Source organism: Dendrobates tinctorius, unplaced genomic scaffold (assembly GCF_039654945.1).
Source record: "Dendrobates tinctorius isolate UK_male_01 unplaced genomic scaffold, ASM3965494v1 ptg000144l, whole genome shotgun sequence".
NCBI lineage: Eukaryota > Metazoa > Chordata > Amphibia > Anura > Dendrobatidae > Dendrobates > Dendrobates tinctorius.
Window position 1 is genome coordinate 3,461,640 of NW_027361811.1, and position 16,628 is coordinate 3,478,267.

Here is a 16,628-nt window from a genome sequence, read left to right on the forward strand (position 1 = left end):
CTGAAGTATTTTTTTTGTGAAAAAAAGTTAGATGTTCATTTTTTTTTAAATATTCAAAAAAATTCCTGTGACGCACCTAAAGCGTTTATAAACTTCTTGAATGTGGTTTTGAGCACCTTGAGGGGTGCAGTTTTTAGAATGGTGTCACTTTTGAGTATTTTCTATCATATAGACCCCTCAAAGTGGCTTCAAATGTGATGTGGTCCGTAAAAATAAAATGGTGTTGCAAAAATGAGAAATCGCTGGTCAATTTTTAACCCTTATAACTTCCTAACAAAAAAAAATTTTGGTTCCAAAATTGTGCTGATGTAAAGTAAACATGTGGGAAATGTTAGTTATCAAGTTTTTTGTGTGCCGTATCTCTGTGATTTAAGGGCATAAAAATTCAAAGTTGGAAAATTGCGAAATTTTCAAAATTTTCGCCAAATTTCCATTTTTTTCACAAATAAACGCAAGTTATTTGAATGAAATTTTACCACTATCATGAAGTACAATATGTCACGAGAAAACAATGTCAGAATCACTGGTATCCATGGAAGCGTTCCAGAGTTATGACCTCATAAATGGACAGTGGTCAGAATTGTAAAAATTGGCCCGGTCATGAACGTGCAAACCACCCTTGGGGGTGAAGGGGTTAAAGGGAATCTGTCACCTATTTTTTCATATATAAGCTGCAGCCACCACTAGAATGCTGTAGATAAGCCCCCGATGTAACCTGAAAGAAAAGAAAAAAAAGTTAGATTATACTCACCCGGGGGGGTGGTCCTGTCCGATGGGTGTCGCAGTCCGGTCCAGCACCTCCCATCTTCATGTGTTGATGTCCTCTTCCTTGCTGCCTGTTGCGGCTCCTGCACAGGCGTACTTTATCTGCCCTGTTGAGGGCAGAGTAAAGTACTGCAGTGCGCAGGCGCTGGGCCTCTCTGACCTTTCCCGGCGCCTGCGCACTGCAGTACTCTGCTCTGCCCTCAACAGGGCAGATAAAGTACGCCTGCGCAGGAGCACGATGCCGGGGAGCCATGAAGCAAGCAGGAGGGTGGCAGCGCAAGAAGATGGGAGGCACCGGACCACGACACCCATTGGACCGGACCGCCCCCCCGGGTGAGTATAATCTAACTTTCTTTTCTTATCTTCCAGGTTACATTGGGGGCTTATCTAGAGCATTTTAGAACCTATATCTTCAGGTTAACACATATTAGACATCACAGGATGCCTTTAAGTCTAGTGTTTCCATTTTACTATACATTTTGCTATATGAGAATTACAGCAGTTATATGTGAAATAAGTGTTTCAATCAGTTATCTGCTCACATTATTTGTTTAATAATGAACACATTACAACTAGTGTTTCTACACTGTGCCAATACTTATGAGTAAGTCTTTGAGTTTACCAGTAAACAACAGAGTAGTTACCATACATTTACTATCATAATATGATCAAAACAAGTAAAAATAAATTGCTTTATTTCCACTGAATCAGGAACATTGTCTCTTTTTCAGGAAATGATCATTTATTCGATGTCTGAATATTATGGAAATAGAATTTCCACAAAAAGCTAGCATTGAAATTCAAACCACAAATTCCTAAAGCTGGCAACAGACTACACATAGCTTGGCAACATAATATCGGAAAATGGCTCTAGCCAATCATGGGTCTTGGTAAGTGGTTACAGAGCATGGAGTGTAAATATAATAGTATTAAAGCAGAGGCGGACAAAATGAGAACCAGGAGCTCCGTAAATGAAAGAATAAAGTATTTCAGTTGAGCAGATGGCACAATTTACTACTAATCGCTATATCAAATTTCAAAAACACAACTAAAGCCTTTTAATTAAGCGTATGTGTTTTTGCTACTAAAAATTGCAGCACTAATCATAATCAAAGAATGATTCGTTGAAAAATAATTTATTATTTTCAATAAATGCTCCACAAGTGAGTGGATCTTACTGTACATGATATAATATGTGTACAATGTACATTTCAGATTTATTGCAAGCCTAAAAGAGTTGTTTCGGAATTTTTATTTTTTTTTTTACTATAGCCCTAAAAACTGACAGGCAAATAGTTGCTAACAGTCAACTACCTGCCTGTTCTACCGGTGTCAGCTCAGAGCAGTCACTGACCACTCCTGACAACAATTCTGGTGCTTAACCTCAGCAGAACAGCTCTTCTTTTTCCGGGCTGCTCAGGCATGACTGCAGGCGTCATGCTGACACTTAGGCTGCAAGAAGCCGGCTGTCAATCAGCATGACGTATCAGTTATGCCTGGTCAACAGAGCAGAGCAAAAGAGAAGCCGCTGCTCTGCTAACATATCAGTGGAAGTCGCTGAATTGCCGACAGGAGCGGTCACAATCAATGCCAGCATGAATCGGCGCCGGACACAACAGAGAGATGGTTAGCAACTACCTGCCTGTTAGTTCATAGGCCCGTAGTAAAAAAATGAAATAATCCTGGACAACCAATTTAACTTAGAAAATATAGATAGTATATCATGCTGAATGATTATACTACACTTGGTAGAATTATTTATTAGATGAAATGTATAATAACCACCTACACATAATAATAGTAATTAATTTTTGCAGGTGCCTACTTCTTCTGATACGTTATTTATATGGTTCCTAATCTATTCCAAATTCTCTTAGCAATTTACTTGACTTCTGATAAAACATCCACTGTTTTGTTATTGTTTCTAATTGTAGCCATGACACTTGGCTTGACTCTAAAAATGTTTGCCTGTATCCTGTTATGACCTCTGACCCTTCTCCCAATATAGTTTATTTTCTCCTTTTGCTTGGTTGACCTCTTCAATCGCTTACCTGATACAAGATTACATATAATGAACAGATCAAGTTCATATATCGCTATAACATTAGGTTTACCTTCAAAACTGATGCAATTTATTTTGTTTTTATTAAAAAAGGAGAAAAAATAAAAAGGATTTTGAAAAGGATTTTTTTGTAAACTGTTTAAAAAAATTAAAATGATTGACAAGGCCAATCAAGTTACTATAAACCTAAAAACAACATTTGCAAAACTAAGAAACTAATTGTATGCATAAATACAAGATCAAGTTTTAAGCTATGTGCCCACGTTGCTTTTTTGAAGCAGAATATTCCTGAGCAGAAACGCACACCCTCTTCCCGGGAAAACGCATGCATTTTATGGAGCGCTTTTGTAAGCGTTTTTGACGCTTTTGTTAAGCGTTTTCCTATGTGTTTTTGCAATACAATTGAATGTATGCGGAAACGCACGCATTTCCGCAAAATTAATGAACAGGCTGCGTTTTTTTCTGCTAAGCGTTTCCGCAGCCGAAAAAAACGCACCATTAGCACAACATGTGCGGATTCCATTATGATTACATGGGATGCTTTTCTTAAGCATTTCCGTGGCAGAAACGTGCGTCTAAAAGCGCTGCGGAAACGCTTAAAAAAAAAAGCAACGTGGGCACACAGCCTTAGAGTTTGGATCAGGCAGCGCCAAAAATCAGCAAAGCTGGTACTGCTTGATATAACAAAGTCTTTTGGAGGAATATCATTTGGACTAATTTCATTTCTATTTCTGAATGGAATTGTTTTTTACAAAGAAAGGAACATTTGGTGCAGCCCAACAAGTGCTACCAGAAACTGTCAGCACAGTGACTACATTGACTTTTTGAAACAAATAATTCATGTTTCCCAGTCCCACTGGAAATTAAGATCCCTTTTATTTTCAGCTGCAGTCATAAAATTAACAACTCATGTCAACTGTTTCTCTTGCAGCATCCGGTCATGAACGAGCGAGACAGTGGTGAACATCTGTAAAACATCATTTTCCTAAGAGAAAGCAAAGAATTGTGCCAAGCAAAACCCTACTCAAAATTGCTTTTAGACATTTTGAGAAATGAAGAGTAATTTTTTATTTGGGTTTTTATCAGCTAAACGTTATGAAAGATTATTTTTATGCAAGATAACATTTAAGTTATGGAAATGTTTTAAGTTATGTGAAGTTTTCTTGATGCATACACTTAAAGTTGACAAAAAGTTGTTTAGGTCTTAGCCAGAAATATGTACTTTGTGGTGTTTAGGTTAGACATCTGTCATCAAAAAGGAATTGTGAGGATAGCATAGGTCTCAAACAACAGCGTTTAAAACCATAGCAAATGTAAAACAACTGGCAGCTTTTAGCTTTTATAGTAATCAGTTGTAGTCCTACACCATGACTAGGATCACTGAGCAGACCGGGCTCGAAAAAAGGTGGAAAATTTAAAAAAGACCAAATAGGCTATCAGAAATGAAAGGGCTGAAATTGCGATAGTCAAATTTAACCATACTGCAAATGAAAACCAAAATTTGACTTCGAAACAACACAAAATACATGAATACATCCTGAAATGTAAAAGAAAACATCAGGCAGCAAGAGCCAAATTTATCATGGTGGTGTATATGTTCGAATATAAAATTGGCACTAATAATAAGATTGCTTCATTTTAGGACTTCTCGAAAAGTCACAAGACTGGAATTAAACCATTTATACAGTCATATAGGGTACTTGGCCCCTATAAAAAGCATACTGGTCATGTAGATTTTACTTATTGCATTAAATATACAAAAACCTATTTATGAGATATGAAAGTGAGGGGGTGTGGTGCACCCTTGACATGGCCAAGAGCTCAGTGGACCTCATCAATTACAATCTACCTCACCTACTGTTGCGCACACTGAGATTTGTAGGAGCCGAGCAAGCGTGCACATACAGCGTGCGGCCACTGCAAACAGGCGCGGAATGAGAATGCACCTGTACACACTGATACTGTTTGCATCTGCAATGTCAGTGTGTTCAGGACTAATGATTCAATTCAAGCAGTGAGTACTGTCAATCATCATAAGGGGAGATGTGCTGGATATAGAACTGAGTGAATGGAAGGGTCCACTGACCTCTTGGCCACCGAAGACTTTAAGGGGAATATGTCACCAGGTTTTTGCTACCTCAGTTCAGACCAGCATAATGTAGAGAAAGAGACACTCCTGGCAGCAATGTTTATCTCTTAATTTACTGGATGCAGCAGTTATGATACAATCAGAGTTTTTACACATAGCAGTGCTCAAAAGCTAGCCCTGGTCATACCACTGACTAGCAGCTTTCTCTGTACTTTGTATATTGACATTAAGATGCTAATCAGTGCTGGGGCACTGCTGGACAAAGATGCATGGGAGCTATAGTCAAGTAGTATTAATCTCCTGCTGCTAAAACAATCATTGTATTGACCCAACAGCACACAGCCTAATAAGTGACACATCGCTGAAATCAGTTTCTCCGCTCCTACCTCGTGCTGTCCTCAGATTACATAGCAAAACGTGCTGACAGATTCCCTTTCACTTCATTATCAAATAAAAAGCTGCTTTTATCTAAACCGCAATAAGTAAAATCTACACTACAGGTATAATTTTTGTGAATGGTTATGAAATTATTTAATTTTTAGTGGTGACAGACTCCCCGAAACCACAAAAACAGTGTGAAACCCATAACAAATTAAATCACCAATTTTCTACTGCATCACTCACTGTAGAGTCCCAGCTTGTCTCGGGGAGTGACATCGGTACAAGAATGAATGCGCGACTAAGACCGTTCTGTATTCCGAAACACAACAAATGTATTTTACAAGAGTGACTTAAAACATCAGGAATTTTATACCTGAAGGGATCCTGTCAATTTTCTTGATTGCACCATAAGTGTTTGTCTCAAGAAGGATTTTTAGTCTTGACTTCAACCCTTTGGAACAGCTCTAGGATAAGGTAAAATGAGGAATGCAAGGCAGAGCTTCGTGTCCAATATCACTGTCTGACCTTATATTCCCACAGACACACTCCGAGGTCTTGTGGAAAGTCTTCTCAGAAAGGGAACAGACTGTTATAGTCACAAAAGAGGGTTCAATTAATAACACCCATGGAATAGGATGTCCAGCCAGTGCATGCAGGTCCTAGATATCGTTCGCCATATAGAGTACCGTATGTCTAATGTGAAATGAGCTAATACAATAAGTTTAGATGATATCACTCACTTCAAATGTTCAGGAACAGTTTCCAATAGCATATGCAGAAAATCCTGAAAGAGAACACATAAAATATGATATAGGACCATGTCTTCAAAAACAGGTTTACTGAATGCAAATTTAGTTATCTAATACGTTTGTTTTTAACACCACAAATTCAGGCATACAGTAATTTAGGATAATTATATACAGCAGTAGTACCTCATGTTTATTAAGCTATGGGTCATATCAATTTTATTTGAAGCATATTACATTTTTTGTTTATTCCATATTAATTTGATAGTGTTCCATAAGCAGAGCTGTAAACACACATAGAATGAGATTGTGTGTAACATCTCAAAGCAATTGACTGGACACATATGTGCAATAAGGTGGATATACAGTATATTAATGTATCATGAAAAAATTACTTATTTTTACATCAGTTTTTTTTGTACCATATGCATTTTTTCATGGTATTTTGGTATTTTTTATACCACGATCTGTATTTAACCCCTTAATGACGGGCCAATTTTTAAAATTCTGACCACTGTCACTTTATGTGGTTATAACTCTGGAACGCTTTAACGGATCCCACTGATTCTAAGAATTCTTTTTTGGGACATAATGTACTTCATGTTAGTGGTAAAATTTCTTCGATATGATTTGTGTTTATTTATGAAAAAAATGGAAATATGGTGAAAATTTTTAAAATTTTGCAATTTTCAAAATTTTAATTTTTATGCCTTTAAATCAGAGAGATATGTCACTCAAAATAGTTAATAAATAACATTTCCCACATGTCTACATTACAACAGCACAATTTTGGAAACAAAATTTTATTTTGTTAGGAAGTTATAAGGGTTAAAAGTTGACCAGCAATTTCTCATTTTTACAACAAAATTTACAAAACCATTTTTTTAGGAACCACCTCACATTTGAAGTCCCTTTGAGGGGCCTATATGACAGATAATACCCAAAAGTGACACCATTCTAAAAACTGCACCCCTCAAGGTGCTAAAAACCACATTCAATAAGTTTATTAACCCTTTATGTGCTTCACAGGAACAGAAGCAATGTGGAAGGACAAAATGAACATTTAACTTTTTTTCACAAACATTTTACTTCTGAACCAATTTTTTTTATTTTCACAAATGTAAAAAAGAAAATGAACCATAAAATTGGTTGTGCAATTTCTCCTGAGTATGCCATGTGTGGGGAAAAGCCACTGTTTGGGTACATGGCAGGGCTCAGAAGGGAGGGAGCACCGTTTGACTTTTGAACGCAAAATTCGCTGAAATCAATGGTGGGCACCATGTCGCATTTGGAGACACCCTGATCTAAAAGCCCCGTCACACTAAGCGATCTCGGTAGCGAGATCGCTGCTGAGTCACAACTTTTGTGACGTAACAGCGATCTCACCAGCGAGATTGCTGTGTGTGACAGCGATCAGCGAGCGGCCCCCTGCCGGTATCGCTGATCGCTGGAAGAAACCTCTGGACATTTCTTTGGTCGCTGGTCTCCCGCTGGCCAGCACGCATCGCTGTGTGTGACAGGCGGGAGACCAGCGATCAGGTGTAAAAAATAATAAAAAAATAAAAAATATTCTTATTCTCACCTTCCGACGTCCCGTTCAGCCATCCTGCCTCTCTCCACGCTCCGGTCCAAGTGATCCTTTGCACGAATAACCGCGAGACTTTGTTATCCCTCGAGACCGGGACATCTCGCGGTCATTCTCGCAAAGGATCACTGGGACCGGAGCGTGAAGAGAGGCAGGATGGCTGAACGGGACGTCGGAAGGTGAGAATAACTATATTTTTTATTTTGACAGGGATGGCCAGCGATGCCGGGCGCTCGGCATCGCTGTGCTGATCGCTGGTGAAGCTGTCTGTGTGACAGCTCACCATGGATCACATAGCGACTTACTAGCGATCCTGACACCTTGATCTCGGTGTCGGGATCACTGGTAAGTCGCTTAGTGTGACGGGGCCTTTACCCTAGACTGGAAACCCCCAATTCTAACTCCAACCCTAACCCAACACACCACTAACCCTAATCCCAACCCTAACCACAACCCTAGCCCCAACATAACCCTAATCCCAACTCTAACCATAACCCTAGCCACAAACCTAGCCCTAATCCCAATCCTAACTGTAATCCTAAACTTAACAATAACTTCAGCCCCAGCACTAACCCTAACTTTAGTTCAACTCACTTTAGCCCAACTCTAACTCTAATGGTAAAATGGAAATAAATATTTTTCTTTATTTTATTATTTTTACTTAACTAAAGGGGTGATAAAGGGGGGTTTGATTTACTATTTTTTATTTTGATCACTGTGGCAGTGTCGAGATATGAATCTGAGCATGTGCCGCCGATGGTGGCCATTTTCCCAGAGGCCACCGTATCGCAGCACTGGATCTGCGGGGGCCTCTGGGCTTTCACGAAATGCCAGTGGAGCCCCACCACCTCACAGAGCACCACCACTGCCATCGCCCCACAGAGAAGCACCAATGCCGCACCAGCCTGGGAAGGTAGGCTGCATCACCATGCAGCGTCGGACCGGGACGACCACCACAGTATTTGTAAGCATATTACGGCCATAAAACGCACCCCCATTTTACCCCAAAATTTGGGGGGGAAAGTGCATCTTATGGTACGAAAAATACGGTATTTTAGGGTGCACAGAACTTTTTGATCATTTTAATTATTTTGGAGTGGCAAGGTGACAAAAAAAACTGTAATTTTTTCATGTTTATTTGATGTCTATCATATAGGATAATTCATTAGGAGAAATGTGGAGAGATAGATCTCTGCTGCGCTGCTGAAGACACCAATGGATTTTGCTGCTGTAAAAGGTGTATTCAGAAGGCAAGATTAATAGTTGCGTTATTTTATTGTCAACGCATTTTGAATAGGAGACTCTTCATCAGGAAAACCACATGGCTACGTCCACCAATTATACCGGCAAAATCTATTTTCAGCAGCACAGCAAAGATCCATCTCTGCACTTTTCTCATACTGCACATTCATTCTTGGATGTGCAGCAGCTGTTTCTTCTGAGCTCATACAGTGTTGTGGCTTACACAACCATACCAGGTGAGCATATCCTGCATTCGTTTTTCCACTGTATTCTTGATAAGACCCTATATTGTGCTATTGTCTTTAAAGGGAATCTGTCACCACATTTGACCTATCTAAACTATTAATATCGGCATACAGGTTATAGAATGCTGATAAAAGTCCTACCTGTATGCCTCATATCAGCTGTGTTACTGCAGAGAAATCATCTTTTATCACTTTATATAAGTGACCTCTACAGGCTTTGGTGCGGATGGTGCCAGGAGATAACTCTGCCTCCAGAGCTTATTTTACATGAAGGAGGCTAAAAGATGCGGGAAAAAAATGCAGCAAAAACGCAAGGTGTGAACATAGCCTTCCCTTTGCTGTGCATGTCTACAAACTTATCTCATCTTCTCCACAGTTCTTTGGTGTAACACATTTTGATGGATTACAAAGAAATTGTAAATATGAAAAACCTTGTATTTATACCCCAAAAAGTCAGGTCATGAAAGAAGCAAACAATTGTTTTTTCTGGAGACTAACAATAATAAAGGTTTTGTTTGATCAAAGATGATCATTTCTTCGATTTTACTTAAAATTCTCTATAGCAGTATCATTAAGTTTTCATGTTTAGATTTTTAGAAGTATATACTATTCTTAAATAATTCACTGGGGAACGCAATTTTTTAGGAGTTAGGTCAGACAACTGTTCTTAATTAATTTTTGGATGCTGAATCCAGAAATGATCTCAGTTTTTCTCTATCACGTCAAGTTTTTGAACTATAGGATTTTTGTCTTCTCAAAAATATGTAAACTACTGTACCTAAAAAGTTTTTTTTTTTTTAAATAGTACAAATATGAACAAAAAATGAAATATATAAGAAATAGGCATGACAAATATGTTTTTTAACACTATCATGTTTTTTACAAAGGATATATATATATATATATCTATATATATATATAGATATATATATATGCAAGTATTTAAGGTAAAAATGTACATTTATAGCTTTTTCTGGAGTGTTTAACTTGAGGACAATCACGTTTGATGCTCCGGCAATAGTCAGCCATCATATGTACATCCCATCTACCCTGGTAACGGTCTTCCATAACCTTCAAATCTTGGTGAAATCGTTCACCTTGCTCATCGCTAACAGCACCAAGATTTTCCGGAAAGTTGGCAATGCAGAAAATGTAGTTTAATACTCATGTTGCAACCAAGCGCTTTGTAGCTCTCCAATAGTTTCTGAACAATTTCTTTGTAATTACTTGCACGTGTATTTCCAAGAAAGTTCTTGACGACGTCTTTGAATGATAACCAAGCATTCTTCTCAAGATCTGACATAGTCCCGGTGAAATGTTCATCTTTGATGAGCTGTCGAATTTGTGGACCATCAAACACACCAGCCTTGATTTTTTCAATGGACAGTCCAGGAAGTGCCAACATGATGTACTTAAAACAGTCGCCGTCAGTTGGCAATGCTTTTACAATTTGCTTCATGAGAAATAGTTTTATGTGCAGAGGTGGGAATAGTATATTCTTCCTGTCAACAAGTGGCTGATGTAGAATGTTAGGATCTCCAGGTTTAAGACCAGATCTTGGAGGCCAATTCGACTCAACCCAATGCTTTTCTCGAGCTCTGCTATCCCACATACAGAGAAAGCAGGGATACTTTGTGTACCCACGTTGCTGACCAAGAAGGAAGCAAACCATTTTAAGGTCAACACAGATGATCCAATTGTGTGTGTCATATTTCAATAACTCAATAACTCTCTTTACATCTCCATGTTCTTCACGAAGAGAGACAGAATGCCCAATAGGGATTGCACCAAATAAATTGCCATTGTGTAGAAGGACACACTTAAGACTCCGCTTTGAGCTATCAATAAACAGTCGCCATTCATTTGGATTGTACATTGAAAGCCCTAATTCTTGTAGTAAACCAGGAATATTATGGCAACACACAAAACCGCTGTCACACCGAAAGTACTGCAAAAATGTACTTTCTCTAGTACGAAAGTATGATACCTTCGCTCCTTGTTCAAGTAACTGTTTCTCATTCAGCCTTGATGCTAGTAATTCTGAAGCTTTTTTTTGATAAGCCCAATTCACGTGCTAAATCATTTAACTCGTGCTGATCAAATCCCTTACGAACTGAATCCTTGTGACTTTCAAATTCTGCATCATTGCTGTCACTGTGTTCGTCAACATCACTCAGAACTTCTAGAGATGGTAGCTGTTCGAAAACTGGCACTGGAATTTCAGCTGAATGAGGCATTGGTCTGATAGCTGACGGTAGATTTGGATATTCTATTTTACTTTTATTTTTCCTGTTAAATCCTGATGTTTTCACTAAACAGAAGTAACAGTCTGTGGAATGACTTTTTTGCTCTCTCCACACCATGGGGATACCAAATTCCAACTTTTCACGTGTTCCTTTGGTCCACATCCGTAAACTCTCGACACACTGCTTGCACACTATGTGAGGGGCCCATGGCTTATCTTGATCACTGAGTTTTACTTTAAAATATGCAAAATATGCTTGTTTGACAAATGCACTGATGTTTGCCCTTTGAACTGGAATGGTGAAAACACCACAAATATAGCAGAAGGAGTCAGGGTTGTTTAGGCATTTACGACGAGAGGAAGAAGGAGCAGACATGATCTGAAACAAAGGAAATATGTACATAAGTAAATAAAACACTGAGATGGAAAGTTACAAACTTTGAAAACTAACAAAGAAAAAAATCATAAAAGATATATAAATTACAACTAAGCGCCCAATGTAAAGAGAAAAGCTATCACAAATCCTATTTATTCCTACTATGATACATTTTTTTGTGTAAAGATATTGATAATTATGACGTATTGGGAGCTGTACACACCTCTCACCACACTGTCTCAGTTGTGACTACTCTTACAAGTTGCCACGTAGCTCTATATGAGTCGAATTGTACTCAGATAACAAGTCTTATTACAGAAATCAGTGCAATTGTGCTTCTATGGCAGGTAAGTTGAGGAGGAAAAACTTGACGTGATAGAAAAAAGCTGACTACATTTTTGGAATCAGCATGCCAATTTTAGTATAAATCAGCTCAAAAACCTAACTCAACAGAAAATTTTTTTCAAATTGTTCCCCAGTGTAATATATCAATGCTTTAGTAGAAAACATGAAGGTTCGAAAAATAATATTTAATATTTTTGAGCCTTGCTTTTAAAATTGTTTGTGTTGAGTTTCTTGAGGAGCGACAATTTTGGTAGTAAATATAGCCATAAAGATTGCTAATAATAAGGCTGCCCCTGAAGTTTTCAAAATTTATATCAAAGATTGAGAATTTCCTGACTAAACTTTTAACACATCAAAAACTGCACATCTAAGCATTACCACATCCTTTGACCATACTGCGTCATATCCATGGAAATAAAAATATTAGTATATAATTGAAGCCAAGGTAGCCATCAGGATATACTGTAAATCAAATAAAAATCTAAAACTTCAAAGTTTTTTATGAGAGAAAATTTCATTTAACTTGAAAACTTGTTTTTTTTTTTAATACATCAAAGAAGTATAACTATACAGTAAGTACGGGAAGTGTTGTAGATCTAAGCAAATGCAGTTTTGGCTATTTAAATCCACCTGGGGAAAAATGGTCTTGATAAAGCAGTTAACCCAATTCTAACAATAACCTCTTAAGTCCTTGCTATATGTTAAAGGGGTAGTATGGGATATTCTATGCGTGTACCTAGGCTGCAGAGTGCTGACAGTTTGTAATATACTTCCTGTCAGCATTCTGCACTGTTTCCTAGATACCACACTTGGGGATGTATCCAGCTCTTTCCTGATTCTGGAGGAGCTGGTCACATCCCATCTAGAGTTTTCCTGTCTGGCAGAGATTTTTTTTAAATGTCACAAGGAACACCACGCCCCCAATCTTTGACACACCCTTCCCCTGCCTCTTGCTTCAGTCTCCTTGTGCTGGCACACAGTGTAAGTGGCAGGATTCAGCTGATTGGACTAACCAGTGCTATCATCTGTTAGCAGGGACAGACAGAGAAATTGAACAAATAACAAGGAGCTGAAAGCTTTTTCCTCCACTGTTCAATCTCAAGAAAGACTCATGATCCTTCCAGGACCTTACAGTCATATGACAGCCCCATGTGACTGGAAGAAATAAAAAAGCTGCATCAGAACCCCAGGAAGGAAAAGGCTTCTACAAAGGTGAGTATAATGTGCTTTGTGGGTCTGTCTATAGATCTAACCAATATCTATTTATTTATTTATTTATATATTATCTACCTAGCTATCCATTGTCTATCCATCAATTATCACATTCTATAAATAATCTTAGCCATGAAAGATCCAGTTCAACGAACTAGTGAAAGAACTCATTTACCAAAAAACATGATCATGATTAAAAGTGCGTAGTCACCTGAAACGCGTTGATGTCACATATCATGTAACTGCCTACACTGATGTTGTTTTATCCTCTGCTGAGCACCTTTTTTTGGTAAATAAAGGAGTTTTTTCACAAGTTCGTTGAGCTGGATCTTTCATGATCTGATTGCTTCCCGCTTTCACACAGCGTTCCCATGCTCCGAACATCCAAATAATCTTGCCTATAATAAATATATATATATATATATGACATTTAAGTAGGGGATCACTCGCTTGGCAGCCACAAAATCAGATCCGGCACAGGTTTTCCATAAACTCAGAACGGTCCATGCGGTTTATTAAACATCATAAACCATGACCAGCAATATATAAACGGCATAGCGTCCATGACAGAGCTTCACTCTGTTAGCAATGTCCAATACGCAGGCTTTTCAGCCTCACAGTTATATCTCACCCTGTCAGGGTTCTCTCATGGCTGCTTCTCCATACTGCAGACATTCATTCCCTCCAGGGAACTCTCAGGCACTTGCAGCCATTAAACACAGCGTCCACACGTGCTGTAAGGCAGGAAGCCCCATCTCAGCAGGACCTTCCACACTGGACCAACCAGGTCCAAGCATTTACCCCATGTGACCTACCCTGGCCACATTATATGGTCCATAGCCACGCCCACCGGGTCACATGACTGACCTCATCACAGGTCCTTTAAGCCTTTACACACTCTTTATAATAGTGCTTTAAACACACCCCCTGGGTGGGTTTGTAGGTAACCAGGCCCGTCCATCTCTCTAGTTACCTGGAGACTTCTCCCTTACACATTGAAACAACACCTCAGCAGTATCACTGCTGATTAACACATAAGTCTCCATCCCAAAGCCACCCACTTTGAGATACATAACAGCCATTCAGTATTCTTCCATTCATCCTTTCTCCTGGGACATCCACACAGTGCCCCCTAGCGGACTCAGTGGTTACTACACCACATACCTCCCCCCTCTGTTCAAACTTGTGGGGTTGAACACACAACATTACACCAGGGTCTCGCGACCGGGCACTCACTACACCTTGCCCCACAGGTCGAGAGAACCGTCTCCATCTGTCATACGGCCTCGTTCCTACGTTAGACCTCCCCCGCCTCCAGCGGTCAGAATATCGGTCGTTGTCTTTGACCCTCCAGTCAAGGTCTGTCTGTGTCGTCAGACACTGGTTAGTCACCATCCTTTCTCTATCTAAGCGTCTTGTAACAAATGGTCCCCCACCACATCTAAGTTTACTTTTCAGTGCATTAACCTCACAGTTCTTTGCATCTGCTGTCTCTGTAACAACCTTCAGTTCACACTGTAATCTACGGTGCAACGTATTGGCACGTTGAGCCTCTTTCTCTGCTTCTTCCACCTGGCGTTTCAACTGTTTCAGATGCACATCATTTCCCTCCGCCAGGTCTTTGTACTGCTCAGAATTACGCCTTTCATCATCCATTTGCCTTAGTACAACCTTCAGTTTTTTCTCCGTATGACGTACTTGTTTGCTAGCAGATTGTCGCACTTTAATTTCTGCATCAAGCTGTTCTTCCAGTAGTGCAACCTTTGGTTCTAAGTCCTTATTCTGGTAAACTAATTGATGACGGGCGTTCTCATTCTTCTGAGCCTTACTACGTTCTGTCTTCAGATCAGCATCCATCTGGTCAACCTGAAGTGTGGCCTTTCTCAGCTTGTCATTGGCTAATTCAACGTTGCCGTGTTCTTCCTCTACTTCTTCTTCAAGCTGAACAAAGCGAGACTCTAACCGCCTCTTTTCTTCCAAAGCCAGAGCACCTTCACCTCTGTTGTTGGCAGTCACATCAGCCAGTTCATCTTTTCCCCGGTGTGCTTGTCTTTTAGCACACTCTGCAGCAGCAAGCTCCATCTGCAAACAAATCACCTCTGCTTCCATACTTTTCAGTTTCTTTTTGTCTTCACACTGTTCCTCACTCAGGCCTGGCCGCTGTAAGTCTTCATCCCACTTCTTCTCCCGCAGAAGACCTCTTACAGTTTTTATTAGTACTCCTACCTCTTCTCTGAGGGACTTATTCAGACCTTGCCACGATGCCAGGTGACCTTTGAGCTCGAAGACTTCTTTCTCTAGCTCATCCAGTCTGTGCTCCCTTTCTCTCTCAGAGCCACAGTCACCCCTAGTGTCTGAGTCACGCCGATCATCTGAGTCAACCCTCCAGTTACCCTCTGACCGTGTGACCACTCCAGTCACCTCATCTCCCAGCCCACCATCTGTCATCACGAGACGTCAGGTCCGTCAGTTGAGCAGATGTACTTCTTTTCCCGGTCAGTTCTACCTCTGACCTGTCCACTTCAGAAGCCGTCACTGTTGTGAGTTCATTTTTCCCTTCACCAGTGAGGTCTGATGAACTCCCTCTTCTGGCGAAGGAAGGTAGTGAGGCTGATTACCAAACAGCTGAGCAGGTAGATGATGACTGGGTCACAGGAACTGATGATTGGATATAAGGCAGCCGACACCCTGCTGCCTTGCCGGTGATTTTCCTGCTGGATTCTTGGAGACCAGTCTGATTTCTGCTTCTCAAAGCTAAGTTTTGCTCTGCCTTTTGTACACTTTAGTTCTGGTTTTGTTTGCCTTGTTTTTTGGAGTTCAGCCATCCCTGGCCGGGGGTGAGCTGAATTCCATTTTTGTCTCTGATCTCTTGATCTCTGGCTCTTCAGAATATACCTGAGTGCTAATATAGTCTTTTTGAAGCCTAGCGACTTCAGGGCCTGTTTTTCCTATCAGTCTGTTGGTTCATTTTTGGATAGGGTTTTTGCGGATTGCAGACAGCAGCTTTTCTATCCTGTCCTATTTAGTTAGCTTGGGCCCCATCATTTGCTCAACCTATCTTTCTATCTGTGTTAGTGTTTTTTCATCTTGCTTCACAGTCATTATATGTTGGGGGCTGCCTATTGCTTTGAGGTCTGCTCTGGGGCAGTTTAGATTTCCCCTTTCTGTCTTTAGGCTAATTTAGTTCTCCGGCTGTGATCGAGGGGTCTAGGGCACCGTAGGAACCCCCCACGGCTACTGCTAGTTGTTGTTGATAGGTTCAGGGGTCTGCAATCCGATAGCTTCCAACTTCTCTGGTTTTCTGGACTTAGCTATTATTTTTGTTTTTTCCTCCT

At 39.9% G+C, this 16,628-nt stretch overlaps 1 protein-coding gene across 17 annotated transcripts in view; it reads right to left on the bottom strand.

The window, feature by feature from the left end:
• Positions 1 to 16,628, bottom strand: part of AOPEP (aminopeptidase O (putative)) — a 767,795-nt gene that overhangs the window by 215,702 nt on the left and 535,465 nt on the right. For 16 of the 17 annotated variants that reach the window (XR_012220365.1, XR_012220366.1, XM_073545970.1 and 13 more), the window contains one exon: positions 6,038 to 6,081. The exons of the other annotated variant lie outside the window; for it this stretch is intronic. Coding sequence is in view for 14 of the 16 variants with exons in the window: in XM_073545970.1 (XP_073402071.1) it covers positions 6,038 to 6,081 (44 nt within the window). In the remaining 2 variants the exon portion in view is untranslated. The remainder of the gene's footprint in view (positions 1 to 6,037; positions 6,082 to 16,628) is intronic. 17 annotated transcript variants of the gene reach the window in all.